The sequence below is a fragment of the Lagenorhynchus albirostris genome, chromosome 1 (genome assembly GCF_949774975.1).
Source record: "Lagenorhynchus albirostris chromosome 1, mLagAlb1.1, whole genome shotgun sequence".
Lineage (NCBI taxonomy): Eukaryota > Metazoa > Chordata > Mammalia > Artiodactyla > Delphinidae > Lagenorhynchus > Lagenorhynchus albirostris.
In genome coordinates this window covers 149,371,870-149,393,132 of record NC_083095.1, presented here as the reverse complement: position 1 = coordinate 149,393,132, position 21,263 = coordinate 149,371,870, and the positions used below count along the sequence as shown (strand labels likewise).

General features: G+C 46.3%; 1 protein-coding gene and 1 non-coding gene across 3 annotated transcripts in view; both read left to right on the top strand.

The window, feature by feature from the left end:
* Positions 1-21,263, top strand: part of ST8SIA2 (ST8 alpha-N-acetyl-neuraminide alpha-2,8-sialyltransferase 2) — a 58,415-nt gene that overhangs the window by 14,101 nt on the left and 23,051 nt on the right. Inside the window, exon 2 of one of the 2 annotated variants that reach the window (XM_060170557.1) lies at positions 19,584-19,646. The exons of the other annotated variant lie outside the window; for it this stretch is intronic. Within the exon in view, the coding sequence (XP_060026540.1) occupies positions 19,584-19,646 (63 nt within the window). The remainder of the gene's footprint in view (positions 1-19,583; positions 19,647-21,263) is intronic. 2 annotated transcript variants of the gene reach the window in all.
* On the top strand, positions 7,596-7,739 carry LOC132506393 (small nucleolar RNA U109). Its single transcript, XR_009535818.1, has one exon. It is a non-coding gene; the product is annotated as a small nucleolar RNA U109 (small nucleolar RNA).

The following is a 21,263-nucleotide window of genomic DNA, read 5'->3' as shown; positions in this document are numbered from 1 at the left end:
TTTGTGGTCTGATGGAGGAGAAACTCTTGAAAGTTTAGGCATTTCTCTGGCCAGAGGATCCATACATTTTAAAATATTTATTTATTTTTGGCTGTGTTGGGTCTTCATTGCTGCACGTGGATTTTCTCTAGTTGTGGCGAGAGGGGGCCGCCCTTGGCTGCAGTGAGTGGGCTTCTCATTGCGATGGCTTCTCGTTGCGGAGCACAGGCTCTAGGCAGCACGGGCTTCAGTAGTGGCTCGCGGGCTCTGGAGCACAGGCTCAGCAGTTATGGCGCACGGGCCCAGCCACTCCACGGCATGTGGGATCCTCCCAGACCAGGGATCGAACCCTTGTCTCCTGCATTGGCAGGCAGACTCCCAACCACTGAGCCACCAGGGAAGGACCCCATACATTTTAAAGGATTCTCAAAGGATACCACAAAGCTGAAGAGGAGCTGCTATGAACTGTTGAGACCCTTGAAATGTTGTGAACAGGAATGTGCATCACACATCGTCCTGTGTGAGGATGAGAAACATGTCTGGGGTGAGTGAGAGCTGGGAGATCTGCCACCTCAAGGGCAGGCCCTAAGCTCTCAGGACCTCAATTTCCCCATCTGTAAATGAGGTTCAACAACCCCACAGGTCTTCTCTAGCTGCAAAGCATCACCACTGGATACCTTCCCTGTTGAGTGAGTCCAGACTCACTGGAAATAGCTAATCCTTTTTCTATGCCTCTAAATTCCTTGCCCTGAAATCTTAGAGTAGGGCAATAAGTAGGTGCTGAGCTATTTTCACCTACCACCTGCTCTACATTTAAAAGGGGAAAAAGCCACTCTAAGGGAGGTGGAAGGCAAACTTACACACTGAGGGTCTGCCACATGCCAGGCATCGCAGTGGATGCTTTCACATCTCAACGAAGCCTCTTGATGAACTGGCAAGACAGGCTCAGCAGCATCCTTATTCCCCGCCTCTCAGTACCACTTGGAGAATCATTCTATTACAGCAGGAAGGGTGTTCCTGATAAATTATGCTCAATGTACCACATTTTAGAAAAGCATGTGAGTGTATGTAATAAAATATAGAAGAGCTGGCATCAGTCATAGCACAATTGGAGGATTTCGGAAGCCTTCTTCCTTCAGTTATCAGGAAGATTCATTATCACCAGCAAGCATCTCAACCTAGTAAGCGTCCCTGTCCTCAGTGGTGAGCCCTGCCATGTCACAGAAGCAAAAACTGACAATCTTGTGCTCCTAGTGATGATGATTCAGATCTGTAGGAGCTCCAAAGAGGGAGTCCCCACAAAGGGCGGTGGCAAGAGAAACATTTTCTAGACGAGGTGGGATCAGGGTGGGAACTTGAAGGAATGGCCCAAGACTTAGCTGGAAGAAGAATGAAATTGATGATCCAGATGGGGAGAATGGCCTGAGACAAAGAAGGTTCAAGTGCACATCAAAGAGCTGTTCCTGCCTTTGGGGCTTGGCTGGAGTGGGGGGCTTCGGGACGACCTGAGGGTGGAGGAAAATACGATAGGACAGGGGGTGCAGAGCCAGGCTGTCAGGAGCTGAGGAACTCACACTTGATTCTTTGGGGGGTTGCTTTGGTCTAATCTGGGGTCCAAAGACCTCTAAGGAGTCTGTGATGGGTTTTAGGAGATCCATGAACCTCTTGAAATCTTAGGCATTTCTCTGGGCAGAGGATCCATACATTTTAAAAGATTCTCAAAGGATTCCACAAAGCTGAAGAGGAGCTGCTGTGAACAATTGAGACCCTTGAAATGTTTTGAACAGGAATGTGTAGACTGTATGTTGCTGGAAGGGGCAGAAGCTAGGGAGACCACCCAGGTCATCTATAGAAGCAGCATGGAGGGTCTGGGCTGGGGGGCAGGGGTTATAAATGGAAAGGAAGAGAGAGCTAGGGAGTCTTGGTTACAGAGGAGAAATGACAATACTCTGGGATGGTCAGTGATGGCTGAGCCCACTGTGGGTATTGGAATCCAGAGGGAAAGCTGTGCCTTAAGGTCCAATGGTGAGTTTGACTTTAAACATGATGATTTTAACAGGATAGAGTTCATCTGCGTAGGAACGAAGACATTTAAAAATCATTGAATCACCAATTATTGGAGTGTAGGTACAAAAGAGGCCAGCCAGCCCATTCCCCTGTATTTTCCAGGTACAGCGATGACACCCCAAGATGGGAAGGGACTTGTCCATAGTCACCTGGATGGTGGGCAACTGTAACCAGTATGTAAGTGAATAATATTTAGGAGAGAGGTCAGAGCTGAGATGGAGATCAGAAGCCATTTGGAGGGAGACGGTTGAAGCCATGAGTGTAGCCGTCTTTAACGTAGCAGAGACCCCAGGATTAAGCTTCGGTCTTTGCCCTCATTTAGAGAGTTGGAAGGAGGAATCAAGGGAGCAAAAGGCATGGAGAAGGACAAAGAAGTGAGGGGAGAACCGAGAGACCAAAGCTGTGACCAAGGCGGGGCAAGCGCCCCCAGGGGAAGGGCGCATGGGATGAGGATGCTCCAGGGCCACTGGCTGAGGCATCAGCGGGCTCTGGATGACAGTTGAGAGACCTCTTTCCTTGGTGTGGTGAGGTGATGCAAGATTTCAGAGAGGCCCCTGATAAAAGGGGGCCATGACTACAGTCTGGCCTTGCTAGAGGTTTGAGAGGCAAAGAGAAGCAGGTCGAGAGCAGGACCAGGCAGAAGGAGAATATTTTTAAAATTAAAAAAGTGTATTTGTAAAAATAAGGTAAAGAAGCAATGAGGGGAGAGAAGGAAAGAGGGAGAGGTTATATGAGAAAGTCACAATCTTGAGGAGAAAATGGGACCAATAAACAGAGGTGGGGATGAAGATTCAGAGACCATCTTCTGGGGCGAGGAGGGCCCAGAAACAACATGAATTTTACATGAGGGAAGATTGGGATCCATTCACCCATCAGGCTCCTCTTGCTTTGGGACCATGGCTTGTGCAGACCCCTCTGCCTGATGCTCTTCTCACAGCCCTTTCGAGGTTGCCCTCCTCTTATTCTGGGGTTCTGACAAAATGCCACCCCCCCCAAACAGCTCTTCCCTGCCTGCTCCCAAGTATACCCTCAGTCTCTAATCACTGCTTCTCCTCGTTTCTTCTTAGCATCACCCAGTGTACGGATGGGCGGTTATGATTCTGTTCCTTTGCTGCAGTGTTTCCTGTATGTGTATGTGTGTGAGTGTTTCTTGTCTCCAGATTTCAATTTTAAGCACCTTCAGACAGGAGACTGTCTCCATCCCCCATTGTGACCCCAGAGCCCAGCCCGGGGCCCATCATGCACGTTAATTAGAACAAAAAGAAGAGAAGGAAGAAGAATTCAGCCATGACCTACTCTCTCTTCTCAGAAAAGTTTAATAGGAACAACAATAAAAATAAAATTTAAAATAGCATCTGTCAAGCTGTTTATACGTAATCATTATCTCTTTTACTCTTCATGGTTTACTCATTTTAAGAGGTGAGGAAGCTCCGTTTTCCATATTCCGCTAGTGAGGGTGGAGTTAGGGATCTCACCAAAGCCCATGTTAACGACAGTGTTGGATGAAAGAGGCATTTCCATCAAGAAAACAAGAGGCTAGATCCCTTTCTCCCAGCCCCTCTGCCAGGGGATGGGTAGGCTCTGTGTATCCTCTCCCTGCTCCCGCCCACAGCATCACCTGGTTCTGAATGTGCCCGTGCAAAGCGTGTGCAGGTGTTCTACTATCTAGAAAAAAAAAGGGTTAAATTTCCTGTCCACCTGTCAGTCGGGAGGTAGAGAATTCTCTTTGCCTCTTGATTATTCTAAACCTCAAGGAGGGGCTGGGGTGTCCCCCTTCACCCTAGCCTTCTCCCCTGGCACTTTCTACAGGAATGTGATGGCAGGAGAAATGGAAAGAGGGTGAGGCTCTGAAGCAGCCCCCAGATGCAGAGCCCTTAGTGACAACTTGAGCCACTGTCCCCTGGGCACCGTCCAGAGCCACCAGCCCAGACCTTGGAGGTAGGCAGGCCTGTGACTGTGATGCCGCCTCAGGCCCCAGCCCACCCTGGATGTCTGGCCTGATGCTTAGGGCAAGAGGAAAATCAAAGGAGGGGGGCTTCCTGTTAACCCATCTTTGTTCCTCTCCTTTGTACTTCTTTAGAACAGGAACCAGGTTCCCAGCCTTCTGCACAGCCTGAACTTCCTGTCCAGAGCTGCTGGAAATATTCAAAGTGTTAAGGTCAAAGTCTCCTAGAATGAGGGGTGGGAATCAAGGGGTATGGAACAACCCCGGGTCACTTGGACACTCCGCTTGTCCTGACATGTCTTCACACCTCCTCCTCTCAGCTGTGGCAGCTGGAGTTGCGGGCATGTCTGGAGTCAGGTGTAGAGTCCCAGGTACGATGCCCGTCTGGCCCTGCTCTCTGGCTTCTCTTCTGGGTTTGCTCCCGTTACAGCATGCCCCGGTTCTGACTGAGCTCAGACTTTCACCACCACTCCACCCCAACCTCTTGCACCAAGTTCCTGATTTGGAGATAATCCGTCAGACAGAGCCAGGTTCAAATCCTGCCCCAGCTCCCTCTTCCCTGTAAACCCTTGGATATGATGCCAGGTTCAATATCTGCCCCAGCTCCCTCTTCCCTGTAAACCCTTGGATATGATGCTTAACATCCCTAAACAAAATGGGAGTCATAAAAAGGCCCACCTCTTAGGGCTGCGATAGGGACAAAAGGAGAAAATCCACAGTGAGGGTTTGGTCCGTGTCTGCCCCGTGGTAAGTGCCTAGTCAGTGTTAACTCTGGTCATGGTCGCTTCTCCACTATCTGTCTGAGCAGATGTCTCCTCAAGTCCCCATTCAGACACCCGATTCTGGCATCAACCTGGACACAGCCTCGGGTGCCAGCATCCTCCGTATGCCCATCCACATCCCACCCCCCACCTGCTACCAGCTGCAGTGATGTTTGTTGGCTGATGTCACTTTCCGTGCCCTGAAGCAACAGGGCTGGAGTTCATTTTCTCCACCCTGAGCACTGTCTCGGGGCTTTTCTCAAAGGCAATCAGAAAGCAGCTCACAAGGGGGACCCAAAGGGCAGAACCCCCCCCCAATTCCTCCCCAGAGCCTTGGACTCCCACAGAACATGCGCTGGGGAGTGGGGATGGAGACCACAGCTCACACCTGAGGCGTTAGGGCTGAGTATCCCTCCAGAGCCAGGGCTGGCTTTCCATTGCTAGTCTATCAGTTAGTGATTCAATCAGCAAGTCCAAGAAAGCAGCCTTGTGCCACATCATAGGGAGAATGGAGCTCCCAAATTTTCTTTTCCAGAACTTTTGTCTTCTGAATACTGTGTGTGGGGTGGGGACGACGGTGCCTCTGGGTGTTCCTCTTCTGCTGTGGTTGATTTTATCAATAAGCATCTTGTCAGTTGTCATTGAAAGGGAGCAAGGAACTAGTACTCCCTGCCACTTCCTATACACCCTCAGGTCCCGTAGCGTTGCTGTACCTGGCATAAGTGGGGCTTCTGAGTCAGGGAAGGTCATGGAGAAGGTGACATGAGCTGAGTTTTGCTACCTGAGTAGGAGTGGGTCTAGGGATCTCAAACTCAAATGCCTTCAAGGTCTAGGCAGGTCACATAAATAAGTGAAACAGTACAGTGTAAGACAGTAAGGAGTGATGTGGACTGTGGGAAAATATAGTTTATACCCCGCCCCCAATGTGAGGGACAGCTGCTTCTCATCTTCACCAGTTACTATGGTTCAGGGTTCTGATTGTTCAAAAGAAGCCAAAACTTAAGATATTTTATAATGACTAATCCCTTGAGTTTTTACCATTGGCCTCTTAATCCTAAAAGATTTAACATTGTGCAAGCTCCCCAGGCCAGATACGACCTGGGGCTGGCAAGTCATAAACTCTGAATTAAGAAAATGGAAAACAGAATAAAGGGTTCTGGAGAGAGAGGATAACGTTCAAAGGCACAATCTTGTGATCTGACTCACATGTTCCGGAAACTGCCCATTGCTTGGTGGAGTTAGCAGGTGGATGTGTGAGAAAGTGAAGATGAGGACAGACTCAGAGTCTTCTGTGCTATGCTAAGGAACCCGAACTTTATTTTGAAAGCAATGGGGCTCGGTGAGGGAACCCACTTCAAGGAGGAAGCGCCATGTTACACTTTGCATTTTGGAAATCCGGGTCCCACGTGGGAGCGTTTGGCAAAGGATGACTCTCTGCGGACAGGGAGGTAAGAGAGAAACCATGGCGGGGAACCTGAGGGAAGGCACCTGCTGTCCTCAGGTGGGAGAGTCTGAAGGCTGGGTGATCTTGGGGAAACCTGGTGAGAGAGGATGGGGAGTGTCCACAGCACCCTGATTCTGCATGACTGGGTGGGTACCATTCCCCGAGGGAAACCTGGGGGAGAGCAGGTTGGGGGTGTGAGTGCCGGTCAGGTCTGAGGACTGTGTGGCGGTGACTAGGCTGCTCTGTGATTCTGGAACCTGGAAGTGCATCTGGAGTTGTGGGCATGTAGATGAACAATGGAAGCCAGGGCTTCTCAAGGCTAAGGGTGGGCTCTGAGCAACCCTGACATCTAGGGGGAGGGCCTAGGAGGAAGGCCTGGGAAGGAGCAGCAGAGAAGAGTTTCAAGGAAAACCTGGAGGAGTGTTGACACTTGATGAAGGAGGAGGGAATCTAGGACCTAAGGGACATTTCAGGGTCTCGTTCAGGAGAACTGATGTGTCGTCAACCCACTCAGGGACCAGGCCACACCCTGTGGGTCCCACTGGGGCTCCATCCGGCACAGCCCCGTGGCTGGTGGATGGACCACACCCAGGTCTTGGCAACATGACTGTCGGATGTGCCTCTCGTGCTAGTTAGCTGAGCACTTCTTTGCTGAAGAAAAGAAAATGCACTAATTTAATCTCGGGCAGATCTCCCCACTGGACGGCCGCAGAGCCATCCGACAGAGCAGCAGCAGCGGTGAGAATCACAGTCCTGCCACAGATAACACATTCCATTTTCTTCCATCCACCGCTCCTGATTTCTCCCTAATGGACCATGCTGTTGGAAGGCAGCTTCCCTGAGGACAGCTGATCTGAGGGGCCTCAGCAGAGTCCACACGCAGCAGTGGTTTCTTCTGACCCCGAAGGCAGCAGCCATCGCCTTCAATAACACACTGCAACTGACATTCACGTCTGCCCGGAGCTTCTTGCTTTAATCCCACCACAGGACCCCGCTTTGCAGAGAAGGACCTCAAGACCTCGAGAGGCCAAGGGCTGCAAAGCTAGAGCACGTTGGGAACCAGAACTCCAGCACCCTTACTGACGGTCCCGCCGTCCTACTTCCAGGTGACGGCAACATTCCCTGAGTGGTGTCGGCTGTCAGGAGAGCCGCATTTATCCAGGTCCCGCAGAGTAGGGAAGGGGACAAGACATATCAAACACCCAGAAGAAAAGTGACTTTAAAGTCGTCCCCAACCCAGGTGGCCTCCAGGGGTTTTCTCGGGAAAAGGCTGCAGCTGTGTTAATAGGGACACGGCCTCTCTGAATGCAGGTCTGTCAAGAAGTGAACAAAGGGGAGGGAAGAAAGGCCGGCTTAAGGCAGAGAGCTTTCAAGTCCCAGCGAGACGGGTTCAAGAGCAGAGCACGGCCCGTCGGACAGACGTTCTGCTTCTCTTTAAAGAGCACGGATGTATCCACACCGTGTGACATGAATGAAATGAGAAGTTTTCAGGGCTGCCAACCTCTCCGTTAAGGTTTTGCAGTGGTATATTTCTAATACAATAAAAAAGCGGAAAACGACAGCCAAGGCTCACACTGTGTCTGCAGCAGGAGGCCGCAGCAACTGTCAATAGTGGACGCTAAGTGACGGGCCAGTGGAAGTGCTATGGTTTGAATGTTTGTGTCCTCCACCCCGCAAATTCACATGTTGGAATCCTAATGCCCAATGTGGTGGTATTTGGAGATGGGGCCTTTGGGGGTGATTAGGTCATGAGGGTGGAGGCCTCATGAGTGGGGTTAGTGCCCTTATAGAAGAGGCTTCAGAGAGACCCCTCACCCCTTCCGCCATGTGAGGATAAAAGACGTCTGTGACCTAGAAGAGGGCCCTCATCTGGCCATGCTGGCACCCCGACCTCAGGCTTCCAGCCTCCAGAACTGTGAGCAATCACTTGGTGGTGTTTTTAAGCCCAGACTACGGTATTATGTTCTAGCTGCCCAAATGGACTAAACTAGGATTGAATGAATTTTCATAGAAAGCTCTTCCTAAGCGTAGTTTTCCATGGCTAGACCGCATTTTGTCCTTATTGGTGTGGTACCAGTGGAGAATCTGACTTGAATATTTTCCCAATTAGCTCACCAAGCGTCTCGCAACTACTTGTTGAGTAACCTTTGCTTCCTCTTAAGTCTCTGGCATCTCTTTGACTGTGTGTTAAATTCTTACATGCAGCAGGTGACGGGCAGGGTGCAGGCCCCAGTGTTCTACAGGCACATGTGGTTGGACTATATGCAAACTGAATCCCTGCTCTGACAGTTTATTTGCTGGGGGTGACCCTGGGCAAATCACTTAAACTTTTTGAGCCTGCATGTCCTATTTCTAAAACCAAAATATGAAAATTAACATGCCACTGGTACAGTGTCTGGCACAGGGTGGAACTCAGGCAAATGAAGTTATTAATACTTTTCACTGTTCTCTTGGAATCCACATCCCCTTCCTAAGGATGTGTTTTGTTAACATGTACGTCTGGGACTGGGATTGTCACCTGGAATAATGAAGCCATCGCTCTTGGGGAGTAAATTTTGGTGGGGGCAGGAAGATGTTGACAAAAATATTCAACCATATTTTTTATCTGAAAATTTTATAAAACTAATATTTTGTAAGAAAAATATTTTCTATATTTTGATAGAAAGTAATGCTGGACAAAATCTTGTTGGGTGTGAATATAGAGAAAAATTGAGATTTTTTTAATTGGGGGGCACCCTCTGTTAGGGGAACAGAAAGAATCAAGGAGGGATTTTATGTCGTTATTAATGGAACCTTAAAGTGTTGAGAGGAGTGTGATTTAAAATAATGGATTTTCAGAGCCAGAAGGAATCTTAAAGATGCCCTGAGGACTCTAACCCTTCTCTTCACTTGGGATCGTTTATCATGACTCTTCCCAGTAGCTTATTTCCTCCAGCGGGAGAAGGTTTGTCCAGGGCCACCCTGTGGCCAGAACCAGGAAGTCCCGACTTTACTTATCCAGGAAGGAGGACGTGCCACCAAATGTTGACAGAGTTCAAATAAGATGGGGACAGACATGCCCATCACAAGGTGTTCATACAAGAGTGCTTTTGATAGAGTGTTGGGGACATGAACCAGAATGGAGTTGTAGGGGGGAGAGGGTGGAGCAAGGAATCACAGACAGTGTAGAAGTTTGCAAAGTGCTGGAAACAGACAGAGAAGTAGCTGAGGGGTGTATGAAAGGAAAGTTGGGTCGTTTATTGAAGATGAGAAAAGCAAACATATATATAAATGCTAGTGGGGATGAGCCAGCAACATGGCAGAGTCATAAGGCGCTGGTCTGAGCCAGCCTGCTGGGTTCAAATCCTGACATCCCTTCTTAGTAGTTGTGTGGCCCCGGGCAGGATTTTCCCCTTCTCTGTGCCTCTGTTTCCTCTCAGGTAGAAATGGATCATCATTTCTACATTCTCGGGCTACTGTCAGGCTTAAATGAAGTAATATAAAATTTGTAGGACAGAATCTGGCATATACAAGGTCCAAGATAAAGACCAGAATTATTACGCCGCTGAAATGAAGCTGTAACTATATGGGGAAGAGAGAAGAAGTAGTTGATGGAATAAGAATCGCCAAAGGCAGGAAGGGATGCAATTCCAAACACAGGTGGAGGTCCTGGGTTTGGATAAGAGGACAGCTGGCTTCTTGTAACAAAGGACGGGAGGAGGCAGATTCCTTCTACTTGTAAATATTCACTGACTTCTGCTGATGTCCAGGCACTAGGGGTGCAGCCGTCAACAAGATAGACACAGTGCTTCCACCATGGAACTTACACTCCTGTGGCAGAGGCAGACCGTACACAAGATACATGATATGGTGATGAGAAGACAAAAGGGGATGGGAGTGGGAAGGGCCACAGTGGGGGGCGTAGGACAGCAGATGCTATGTTAAATGCGATGGTCAGGGAAGGCCACTCTGAGAAGGTCCGATATGAGCCAAGATTTGAAAAAGGGGGAAAGGGAGGAGTGAGCCATGGGGTATCTGTTGGAAAAATGTTCCAGGGAGAGGGAACAGCCAGTGCGAAGGCCCTGTATCTGGAGCACTCCTGGCAGGTGTGGGTAGGTGGGCAGTGGTGGTGGGAGTGAGGCTGAGGTTTCCCTTCTTCCTCCCCAAGACATGCTTCCGGCGGGGGCTGAATCCTCTTCTCTACAGCGAAGGGATGGCTTCAGCTTTTTTGACTCATCTATTCATTCAGCAGTCCTCTTTGCAGCACATTGGATGTGCAGGAGATATGTGACCTCCACCCCTCCATGGTAATGCAGAGATGATCAGGACCCTGTCCTAGGCTTGGCCCCAGTCTAGGGGCTGGTGGCGAAGCCACGTGCTAGGTGAAGCTGCAGTGGTAGCTGAGTGTAGGGAGAACCTTGCTGCAGGTGTGACCAGGACACCGAGGCAGGTCAAGGGACGCTGGTTCACTGTAAAGAAGGCTCTTCAGAAGTGGGGCGGGAGGGACTCAGAAAAGGCTCCATAGCCATGAACTACTTACTGGAGAAGTCTTCTCTACTGACAGCTTTCACCAGCTCCAGTTCAACCAACTGCAGAGATATGTATCGTCTCTGACTTTTAACTGCGTTGGTTTCTGGGGTTTTGAGTGGTCTGGATTTGGAACGCATCATTCTCTTAGAAGTCTTTGTATTATAAAGTCTGTCTCCTTTATAAAATGAGTGTAGATTGGAGGAGGACCAGTACCACATGAGTTGGTCATCCCAGTTCATGTATCATTTCTGGCTGGTGCCTCGGTTTACTGCGAAAGTGTTTGGTCTGGATGATAAATTATATGGTCTCTCTCCTGGTTGTTGGTCATGATGAGAAAGGGAAAAGATCAGGAATAAGTGTTATGGGAAATGCTTGGCATCCAAGTGGCTTGTTTACTTTTCTGATGTGCAGATGACTAGTATAAGAGGCTGGGGAAATTGGCTGGAATCAAAGCCCTCCGTTCTCACGAATATTTTCTGAGGTCGAGCAGAGGGAAGAGTCAAGAGTGAGCTGGTACCTTTTTGAACACTGATGGAAGCTGATTACCAAACAAAATTTGCTGAAATTGCAGCCAGCGGATACATCAAACCAAGCTAATATTTAACGTGAAGGAAGAGAGGATGGCAGAAGAAGGAGCTGAGCATTCAGTGAGGTGGGCATAAGAAGACAGAAGCCCATGAGCTTGCTACTGTAACCCTCCTGTTAGCACCTACAACACCCACAGAAGCCAGAGGTCTCAATTGTCATGGAAACACCATTGTCAAGGCTGAAACCTACACTGGTCTCTTCGGAGCTCTATGCCCAGCAGCGTTTCAGTGTCTGTGAGGTCCAAGAGCTCCAGTGCCATGATGAGACTTGCTGAATAGGAAAAGGCATCTCAAAGACTGTCGAGCACATCAGTGAAGGTGTTAGACCTGGCCTGCAGAGCTGGAAGCTGAGTGGGTGGACCCGGAGGAGGGTAACAAACTGGTGTCAGACACGGGTGGCACTGGGAATAAACCTAAATTTGGTGCGAACATCATACCAGAAGTGTCGTTTGCTGCCTGTAAAGCCGGAGCTGCTGAGAGGGGGCCCCCTGTACCGTCACACTGAGTCCTGGCTGGCAGTGCGGAAGTGACTGGCCAGTGCCAGCTTTCATTGTGATCCAGGGTGGTTTTCACGCTGCTAACGAGACGACAGTACAGGAGTTTTTGATCCTCACTGTTGGAGCTGTGACTTCAGGAAAGCCGTGCTCAGGGCAGCAGAAGCCTACCTCGACCAGAAGGATGTCATCAGAAATGGGGCAGAGATGCTTTGTGGAGGGGCATTTTGCTCCTAACATCCTAGAGAAGGAATTAGCAAAGCACGGCTCACAGGTCAAAGCCTACCTCACAGGTCAAAGCCTACCCTACCTCACAGGGCAGCTACCTGTTATCGTGTGGCTCTCCAGCTGAGACGATTTTACAGTTTTAAAGGGTTGCAAAAAAATCTAAATAAGTATAACATTAATACCAAGTGCTTTATGATATGTCATGCACTGTTTTAATCTCTGCACTCATTAGCTCACTTAATCTTTATAAAAACTCCGTGAAGTAGATACTATTACTCATTTTTTTAGATGAGGAAACAAATGGAAGCTTCTAGATAGGTTAGCAGTAGTCAAAGATCACACAGCTAATGATTAGTTCAGCTGGAATGCAGACACTGGGAGTCTTATCTCAGAGCTTGTGCTCTTAACTTGCTTCCCCATATGACAAGTTCTCCAACACTGTTAGGGTGTATAGAGTATAAGTCCAAAAGGGAGATTCAGGTGACACAATCCGGTGAGTTCACCAGAGGGAAGGTAACAGTGTTTCAGAGAAGCAAGGGAAGGCTCTATAGAGGAATGAGGCCACCTTTCTACCATGATGACAGGAACACTAACTTTGAACCTCAGTTAACTAAAGTCTCATCCCCCAAAAAACAATTACATTCTTCTTATTAACAGACCTGTTACCCAAAATAATGTACTCAATCATTATTATTATATTTTTAATTTCATCAGTAAGAACTTTGTTGAAATTTGTTTTCTCTTTTGTTGTTTAAGTATCTTCATCTGCATAAGATCTTCAATTTTTCCTCTTGGCCCACAAAGCCTAAAATATTTGCTGTCTGGCCCGTTAAGGAAAAGTTTGCCAACTTATATCCTAAAGAATTCAGGGCCTTGGAGTTGCTGTGGAATGTGATGGGAAAGGTTGGTGAATGGCACAGATGCAGCAGCATCTAACTCTTAGAGTTTGGAAAGTATGACCTTGAACTTTGGGTCTCCTGATGACCCCAGCCATTACATCACTCTGATGAGTTGGTGAATGAGTACAAGTCCTTCATCAAGGACTACCTAGTGGCATCCACTGAAGATGCCTTAGGCCAGTATGACTGTAAAGCTTGGAAGTTCTCCACTAGTGGAGGTGGTGCCCAGGTGGTAGGGGATGGTTGCACAGTGACCAACCTGAAAAGTATTCCCAAGCCTATGGGCAAGGACTCTGTGCAACTGCCTTCTGCTCAGAATGAATGAAAAAGACCCTGTGACAGAGTCTTTTCAGGAGTTCAAACTGGCCCAGTCCAAAGGATGGGGCACCATATTTCTCACTGTGCCAGGGAAACTGAAGATACTGTCATTGCCAGCCTTGTGACTGGATCTGCACTGGACCAACCAAGGCAGGTGCCCCCTTGCCCGTCTGAGCACTTGGCCAAGTACGACCAGCTCTTCAAATGGAGGAGGAAATGGACATCAAAGCTCAATTTGCCAGCAAAAATTTCAGGAAGTTCCTAGCCAAGTATGCTCTGGGCAGGAGAGCCCCTGAGCTCTTGAGCCCCAAGCACTTGTCAGCTGGTGAGACTTCTGCTCCTGTCCTAATCACAGGTGCTCAATGATCCAGACACAAACACTTTGGAAGGGACTTTCCTTCCCCCGTCTCTGTGATATTCTAGCTCCTGAGAATGGCCACATCCAAAGCCAGGCTTCCGACATGCTACTCCATGGATGAACCCTGAAATACTTTATTAAGTCAAAGAAGCCAGGCATAAAAGGACAAATATTGTATGATTCCACTTACAAAAAATATCTAGAGTAGGCACATTCACAGAGATAGAAGAATAGAATAGAATAGAGTACTAGGGGGTTGGGGGAGCAGGGATTGGGGAATTACTGTTTAATGGGTATAGAGTTTCTGTTGGGGGTGATGAAAAAATTCTAGAGATAAAGGCTGGTGATGGCTCCACAATATTGTGAATATATTGGATGCCACTGAATCGTACACTTAAAAAGGGATAACATGCAAATTTTGTTATGTATATTTCACCACAAAAAAGAAAAAGTCTTTGAAAAAACATCCTTGAACCCTGTTGGAATCCCTTGCTCTGCTCATGTGAATGACTGCAAATCATCCTTTTCCTTCTTTTCTCCCTACCATGTGTTTGTGGGGCCACATACTTATAATGTGTCCTTGGAGGATCAACAGGCAGGACCCCCAGTGGTTTATATGCACAAGTTGAAAGCACACGTTCAGTATCTTCCCAAAACTGTAACGGAAGAATCATCTGCAAATTCATGAATTGTGTTTTAGTTTAATCTTTTATTCTCAGGACTAATCAACTGTTTTAAGTTCGGTCCGCACACTTAATTAAAGCTTTCAGCTCTCGAAATTTCATTTACTGAGCCTGACTCTTCAGTGAGGAACGAAGGATGTGGGAGATTCTAACACAGCTATGAGACCCCAGCACACAGAAACATGACCTTACCTATAAAACAACTGGGCTTGGATGAAGAGGCTAAACAGAAATGCAGTTTTCAGGTTTGCTAATTGCTTTTCACTGAAAACAAATCCAATTATGCATGTTATTATTTTTTTAAGATGTTTTTGATGTGGACCAGTTTTAAAGTCTTTATTGAATTTGTTACAATATTGCTTCTGTTAGCTCCCTGACCAGGGATCGGACTCGCACCCGCTGCGTTGGAAGGCAAAGTCTTAACCACTGGACCGCCAGGGAAGTCCCTGTTATTATTTTTTTAAACAGGCTATTTTTATTTTTTTTTTCTTAGTTTACTGCTCGGAAAGAGTATTATGTTCATGGTGGAAAGGAGACTGACATCTTAAAATGTAGAGCTTTGGAGTAATCAACCTCCATCCTCACTATGGCTGAGAATATCGGGCATGGTCAAGTGGACAGGGATTATTACTAATACTATACCTTGTTTTATAGAGCTCTTTATAGTGTGTAAAGAGCTTTCCCACATACTTACTCATTTGGATGACCTAAGTATCTTTGTTTCTGTGATTTCAGAAGTTGATGAATTATCTTTAGCAAATTTGTCTCACCTGATCATCTTCCTCTGTCACTCAACCAAGCAGGTATCAGCATTCCCCAATCACAAGGGATGTAAGCTTATTTTAATAACAATGGAGGCAAAACCTAATTAGAACAAAAAAATCCCTTGCCAATTCATGTGATTCATTTTGAGCCAAATTATCTGCAACCTGAGTTTCTTTGAATGACCGTCTGCCCCGTTCTCTGGGTATCTGAGAGGTAAAACTGTGTCTTGTACAGGTATAAGTAATATGTGTGAACACAGCATGAAAACTGCAGGGAAGACTTTGGAAGAAAAGTCCCACTTAGCACTGAAGTTAGATTTGATTCACTGAGCCCCAGCTGGACAAAGTACTATGCAAGGCTGGGAAGGTGAACAAAACAGGGTCCCCCTGTTTTAATATAGGTTTTATTATTATTTAGGTATGGTCAGGCCAACAGATCAGGAGATGACCACCATTGAAAATGTAGTGTGTTATACTCCCACATTCCAAGAGGGGTGGCACACCACATCATGCAGGGTCACGTGGAGTAGCACCAGGTCACTTAGGAGGGAGGGGAGGGGGAACTGTGGACAAAAGCCTTTATTGTGGTTTCCATAGGAAGGAAGGGTGAAGCAGGGTAAGCAGGCTTAGGATTGGCTAGTTTGGATAACTTCAGCAGACTCTGGGGCATAGGAGCTGTCCTACCTGTCTGGGACAACTGTAACCCCTCGTTATATTAAACCAGATAGATGCATAGATGTCTGGTACCTAGCTCCAGGTGATTATGGCAGGTGGATAGTGGCCCAGAGGATAAGATCCCACTAAGGGAGGTGGCAGGGATATGGGCTCTAGATTAGTTGATTTGTATTTGAAAGGTGCACTCCCAGGCCAGTTGTTTACTATCTCTAGGAATTTGCTAACCCTGAGAGGAGCTGTCCCTCCACAGTCAGCAAGGTCCCAGACGTCAAAGCATCAGATAAAGAAAATAAAAGACATGGTTAATACACACAATCCAGGGGCTTCCCTTCTAGTGTGGCGAGCAGCTGAGGAAGATGAAACCAGAAACCGATCTCTAGACCTTGGTTTCTTCAACTATAAGAGGAGGAGTTTAGACTATGTCAATGACAAAATGTCTTTCAAGTCTCCCATCTGTGATTCCATGAAATAATTAAATATGAAAAGGTGACAAATGCTGTAATAGAATGCTTTAGGAAGAGAAGGAAAAGGTGGCTGAGAATTGAAAACTAAGATGGTTTTGAGGGGAAGCACAGGTGTTGGGCTTGGGGTTTAGCATAGGAAGGTGATGGGATGGGTTGGCTGATGGAGGGGATTCATCTTCTCAGAGGCATTAGGTAGAAAACAAACATCAAAGCAGAGGTTCTCAAATGGAGGCCATTTTGCCTCCCTGCCCCAGGGGACATTTGACAATGTCTGGAGGCACTTTTAGTTGTCACAATTTGGGGGTGTGGGGAGGGCTGCTCCTGGCATAAAGTGGGTAGAGGCCAGGGATGCAGCTAGAACACCCTACAATGCACAGGTAGCTGCCCAACCCCCAACACCCACATTGAAATATCAATAGTGCCGAGGTGGGAAAACCCAGAGTTAGAGGAAGGACTGGTATGAAAAAGTGCATGGTTTGTGGTGCCCACGTCAGCAGGACTGGATGCTCCCCAGGACCTGGCCTGGAGGCAGGAGAAGAGAAAGCAGGAGGAAGTTGTTGCTCAGCATTGAGTCCTCTCCAAACCCCTGGTTGCGTTAAACCAGATAGATGCACAGATGCAGTGCTCACCTCACCTGGAGTCCTCTCAGATTTCAAGAAAGGTGCTGAGCAGAGTTGGTTGAGGTTTGCTGTTTGTATAAGCAGAATTTTAAATTTTTATGAAGGTTTTTTTAAAATTATATTTTCTCTTAGGATTTCTTCTTCCACTTCTGAATTTTAAAAGTCCTTCACATATATTCCTCACACCTCATCAAGATTTGATAAATATCCTCTTCCATTTTCTTACCAACTTTGTATGGGTTGCCTTCTTTAAATATTTAACTGTTTAATTCAGTCTTCCCCAGAGGTGCTATAAGTATGCTTGGTAATAAGTAAGATGATTTTAGGAATTCCATTGGTAAATATTTTTGTGGTAATGGTTTTGTGTTCTTTTCAAATGAGTATATAATCATGATATCGAACCCATATTTTCACGGATGGTGTTGTGTAGGTTAAGAAGTTTTTAAAAGATGAGTCCATTTAAAAACTTAATAGATAGTAGTATGGGTGATAAACAAAATATGGCAAACTGCTGATAGGAATATGAGAATTACTAAAGTCTGAGAAACACTAGTTAAATCCACTTGAAATTTATAAGTCAGGGAACACTTACATGATTTCCCTCCAACTCACCTCCAGATTATTAATCAACTACTTCAAACCATTTATTGAATTTCTCGTTGATAATGATTTTTAAAAATCATACATCAATTCTCATGTGCAGCATTTCTAGACAATCTTTTTTGTTCCAATAACCTTTCATTAGTATTGAGCTATGACCACACTTTTAATTACTTACTTGTCTTAATATCTGGCCCAGCAAGTCTTCCCTCCCCCAAGGAGTGCTGATTTTGAGGACTGGGGTCAGGGTCAGGACATGTGAAAGGTCAGTGTCATGTGGACAGCAGCGGGCCCAGGAAAGCCCTTGGGCACTGACCTAAGTAGATTATGGCTACAGGCCAGAGATGGCCAGGTATTCCCAGACCCTTGGATTAGATGTGTGAGAAAGCCGCCATCCCAAGGGTAAATGAAGAGAGACAAAAAAGAGATATTACGCATCGATTTAAATGTGAAGAACCAATGATACTCTGTGTAATTAAGAATTAGACTGTGTGTAATGAAATTTGAGACCTGAAGGGAGACCTGAGATGAGGCACTGGGTGAGTCATAGCACACGTCCTGTTGCCTGGTCATCCAGCTAAGAGGCAGAATATTTCCTGTTGCCAAATAACGTTGAAAGGACATTTCAGTCTATCAGGAAAAGACACACGCGTGCGCACACACACACAATGTTATATCTACAAGTATGTGAATCCTAAAGAAAGCAGATAGAAAAATCCAGATTTAAAACCAGTGAGGAGTTAGGCATTAACTTCCCCCAAAGAGTTCTTATTAAATCACAGGATTCTTTAAATATACAGCTTTTGCAGTGATTTTAATTATTTCTTTGGAGTGTGCCAACACCTTGACTGAAAGGCTAGATGGAACTTTTAAAAAATGATAGATGTTAAAAAATGATAGATGATCTTATTTGCAAAGCAGAAATAGAAATACAGACGTAGAGAACAAACGTATGGACACCGGTGGGGCAAAGGGGGGTGGGATGAATTGGGAGATTGGGCTTGACATATATACACTATTGATACTATGTATAAAATAGATAACTAATGAGAACCTACTGTATAGCACGGGGAGCTCTACTCAGTGCTCTGTGGTGACCTAAATGAGAAGGAAATCCAAAAAAGAGGGGACATATGTATACATATATCTGATTCACTTTGCTGTACAGTAGAAACTAACACAACATTGTAAAGCAACTATACTCCAATAAAAGTTAATTCAAAAATTAAAATAAAATCGCAAAAAAATTATAGCTCTCCAAAAAAAAAATGAGAAAAGTGTGAAGAAATATCTCCTCAAACCACATATCCTATAGATCAGTGGTGAAAAAACTATTTAACTTAATAAAAATAATTAGTCTCACGTACAACTTTTAAAAAAACACACACAGAGCACAAAGTGGGCTGGGTACCAGGGGCAGATGGATTCGTCTCTCCCCTTGGCCCAGTGTGATTAGCGAAGCAGGGTGAAACTTCATGGCCCCCATCCAGAATGGAATCTGACAGAACTGAAGAGATGGTGCGGCTGGAAAGGGCCTTAGAATGCTTTTACTCCAAAAACCTTTTCCTCCAGAGGAAGACGCAAAGGACCCCATTACTCACCCATCTCCTGCTCCCTGGTAAAGTGACACCATTAAATATTATTTTTCCTGCCCCCAAAAAGCAAATCATTCTCACATTTGGTTGGAGGCACTGGTTGAGTCAGTCTTGCTGCCTCTGTGGGACTTCTGAGGTCTCAAGTTTGGAGATCATGTGATGGACAACGTCTTACCACAGGTGAGTGACGGCCAGCGAAGACCAGGGGCAAAGGATGAGTCCGGCTAAAGGAAATACTGAGTCATGCTGCAGCAGGTGCTTAGTCAGGCTCAAGCGTGCTAGCCTATGGGCTTAACCAGAGGAGACAGAGGAGTTTGTCTCAAAGCTCAAATGAAATCCTCAAGTGGAAACCTTGGTGAGAATTGAAACAATGTCCAAGTGAGAGGCCGGGGAGGATCTAGGAGGTCTACTTCCTTGAAAATGCCTGGGTTTGTGGCTGGGCCAGGAGGTTGCCCATTTCTGGAGAGGCCTAGGTGAGATTTCATTGTCCCTCTGTAGTCCTCCAAGGCGGGCTGTGAGATCTCCTGGCAACTGAAGAGGGCTTTGCAAAGAAGAGCTGGGTTTATAAATAATGCATTTCCTTTGTCTTGCAGGAATTCTGGAGGCAGAGGTACAATCAGATCAGCTGTGAACAGCTTACATAGCAAATCTAATAGGTTTGTAAATTAGATTTTGTGTTCATTTGTTTCTGCTGTAAGGCAGCTATTAATCTGCTTCTCCTCTTTGCTGGATGGTGCCCTTCTTACTTAGCAAATAGCAAAGAGATCTGTTTCGCTTCACTTTGGCTTTGCATTTCCCTAATCACTTTTTGGGGGGGCGGGGGGAGTTGTCCATAGGAGAGCCCGTGAAATGGCCCAAGGTCTAGAGGCTGCAGAGATAGAAAATTCAGATGAGTAAGAGTCTCTTTCTGCAAAAGAGCCCACTCACTTGGAGGCACCTGAGCCACCAATGAGCTTATTCATAACTTGAATTTTTGCCGAATAAAGGAGACTCTGAAAGGAATCAGGACTTTCACCCAATTTCATTGTGGTAGATGGCTTGTCCAGGAGGTAAAGATAGAAAATAGAGCATTCAGGAACTTTGCTGAGACCTCTTAAAAATATTTAGGAAGTCAATTGAGAAATGTTAACCTTGATTACTGAAGGCACACTCTAAATTCTAAGAGTGTTTCCTCGGATGACGGTCTTTGGCCAGAAGACACCTTGATACAGGAGTGTGAGCAAACGCCTTGCAAGCCAACAAACTCAGGCTTGCCACTGGCTATGGTTGGACCCTACCCAGTCCCCATCCAGAGGATATCTTCCTCTTCTATACCTTCTTTCTATAAATGGGGAAACTGAGGCTCAGAGAGATAAAGTGATTTGCCCATAGTCACACAGCTTATGAAATCTTTTCACTACACCCTCTGCTTCTGTTTGTGAAAACAGCAAAATTGCAAAGGGTCAGGTCTTTTGTTTCTTTTCATAGCTTCCCTTTAAGCCTGCAGGCTGGGGGAATGCATCCACCTTACTCAAAACCCTTGAATTTTCTGTTCTCTGCAAAAGTTACATATTTCTGAATCCCACACAAGTAATATCGGCCAGAGGAGTCAGGAATATTGCGAATGGAGGTATGTGGGGAGAAAGTGCACCCCCAAATAAATTCCTTTCTACCTATAAAAAGCAAAATAGAACGTTGGGTTTAGACCTGTTAAAAGGATTTCATCTTTTCTAACTTGGCTGTTCCAAGATAAATGCAGAGGACATAGTTGTTTGCTTTGAATTCTTTAAAGCTCCAGAATTTGGCATCAGAAATCCACTTATCATTCTAGCTGAGAGAATCTGCTGTCAGCACAGACAAAAGGAACTTGCGATGTGACCCACATGCATCTGTGTGCATCCGGCAGAGGCAGGCTGGCTCCTACACTGCCTTTTGAGACGTAATCGTAACCTAGTTTCATAGAAACCTACTAGCATAGATTTCAAACATCTGAATTCAAGCGGGTCCTGTAACGCCTGAGTCAGGTGGAAAGATGGTATGCACCCAGAATTATGATTGGCCCCGGGCATTCAGAGCCAGCCAGCAACTTCATCCATCCAGGCACCCCCCCAAGGTCAAATTCAAATTCAAATTCAAATTCAACAAACATTTATTTAGCAGCTGCTATGTTAGACCATTGGGGAATATAGAAATGAGTGAGGGAACTCCCCTGTTTACAATCTAGTGGGAGAGAGAAACAGAGCTAGGATAACTCTGGAACTACACAGACATTTGAAGTGGCATCTTACAAACGA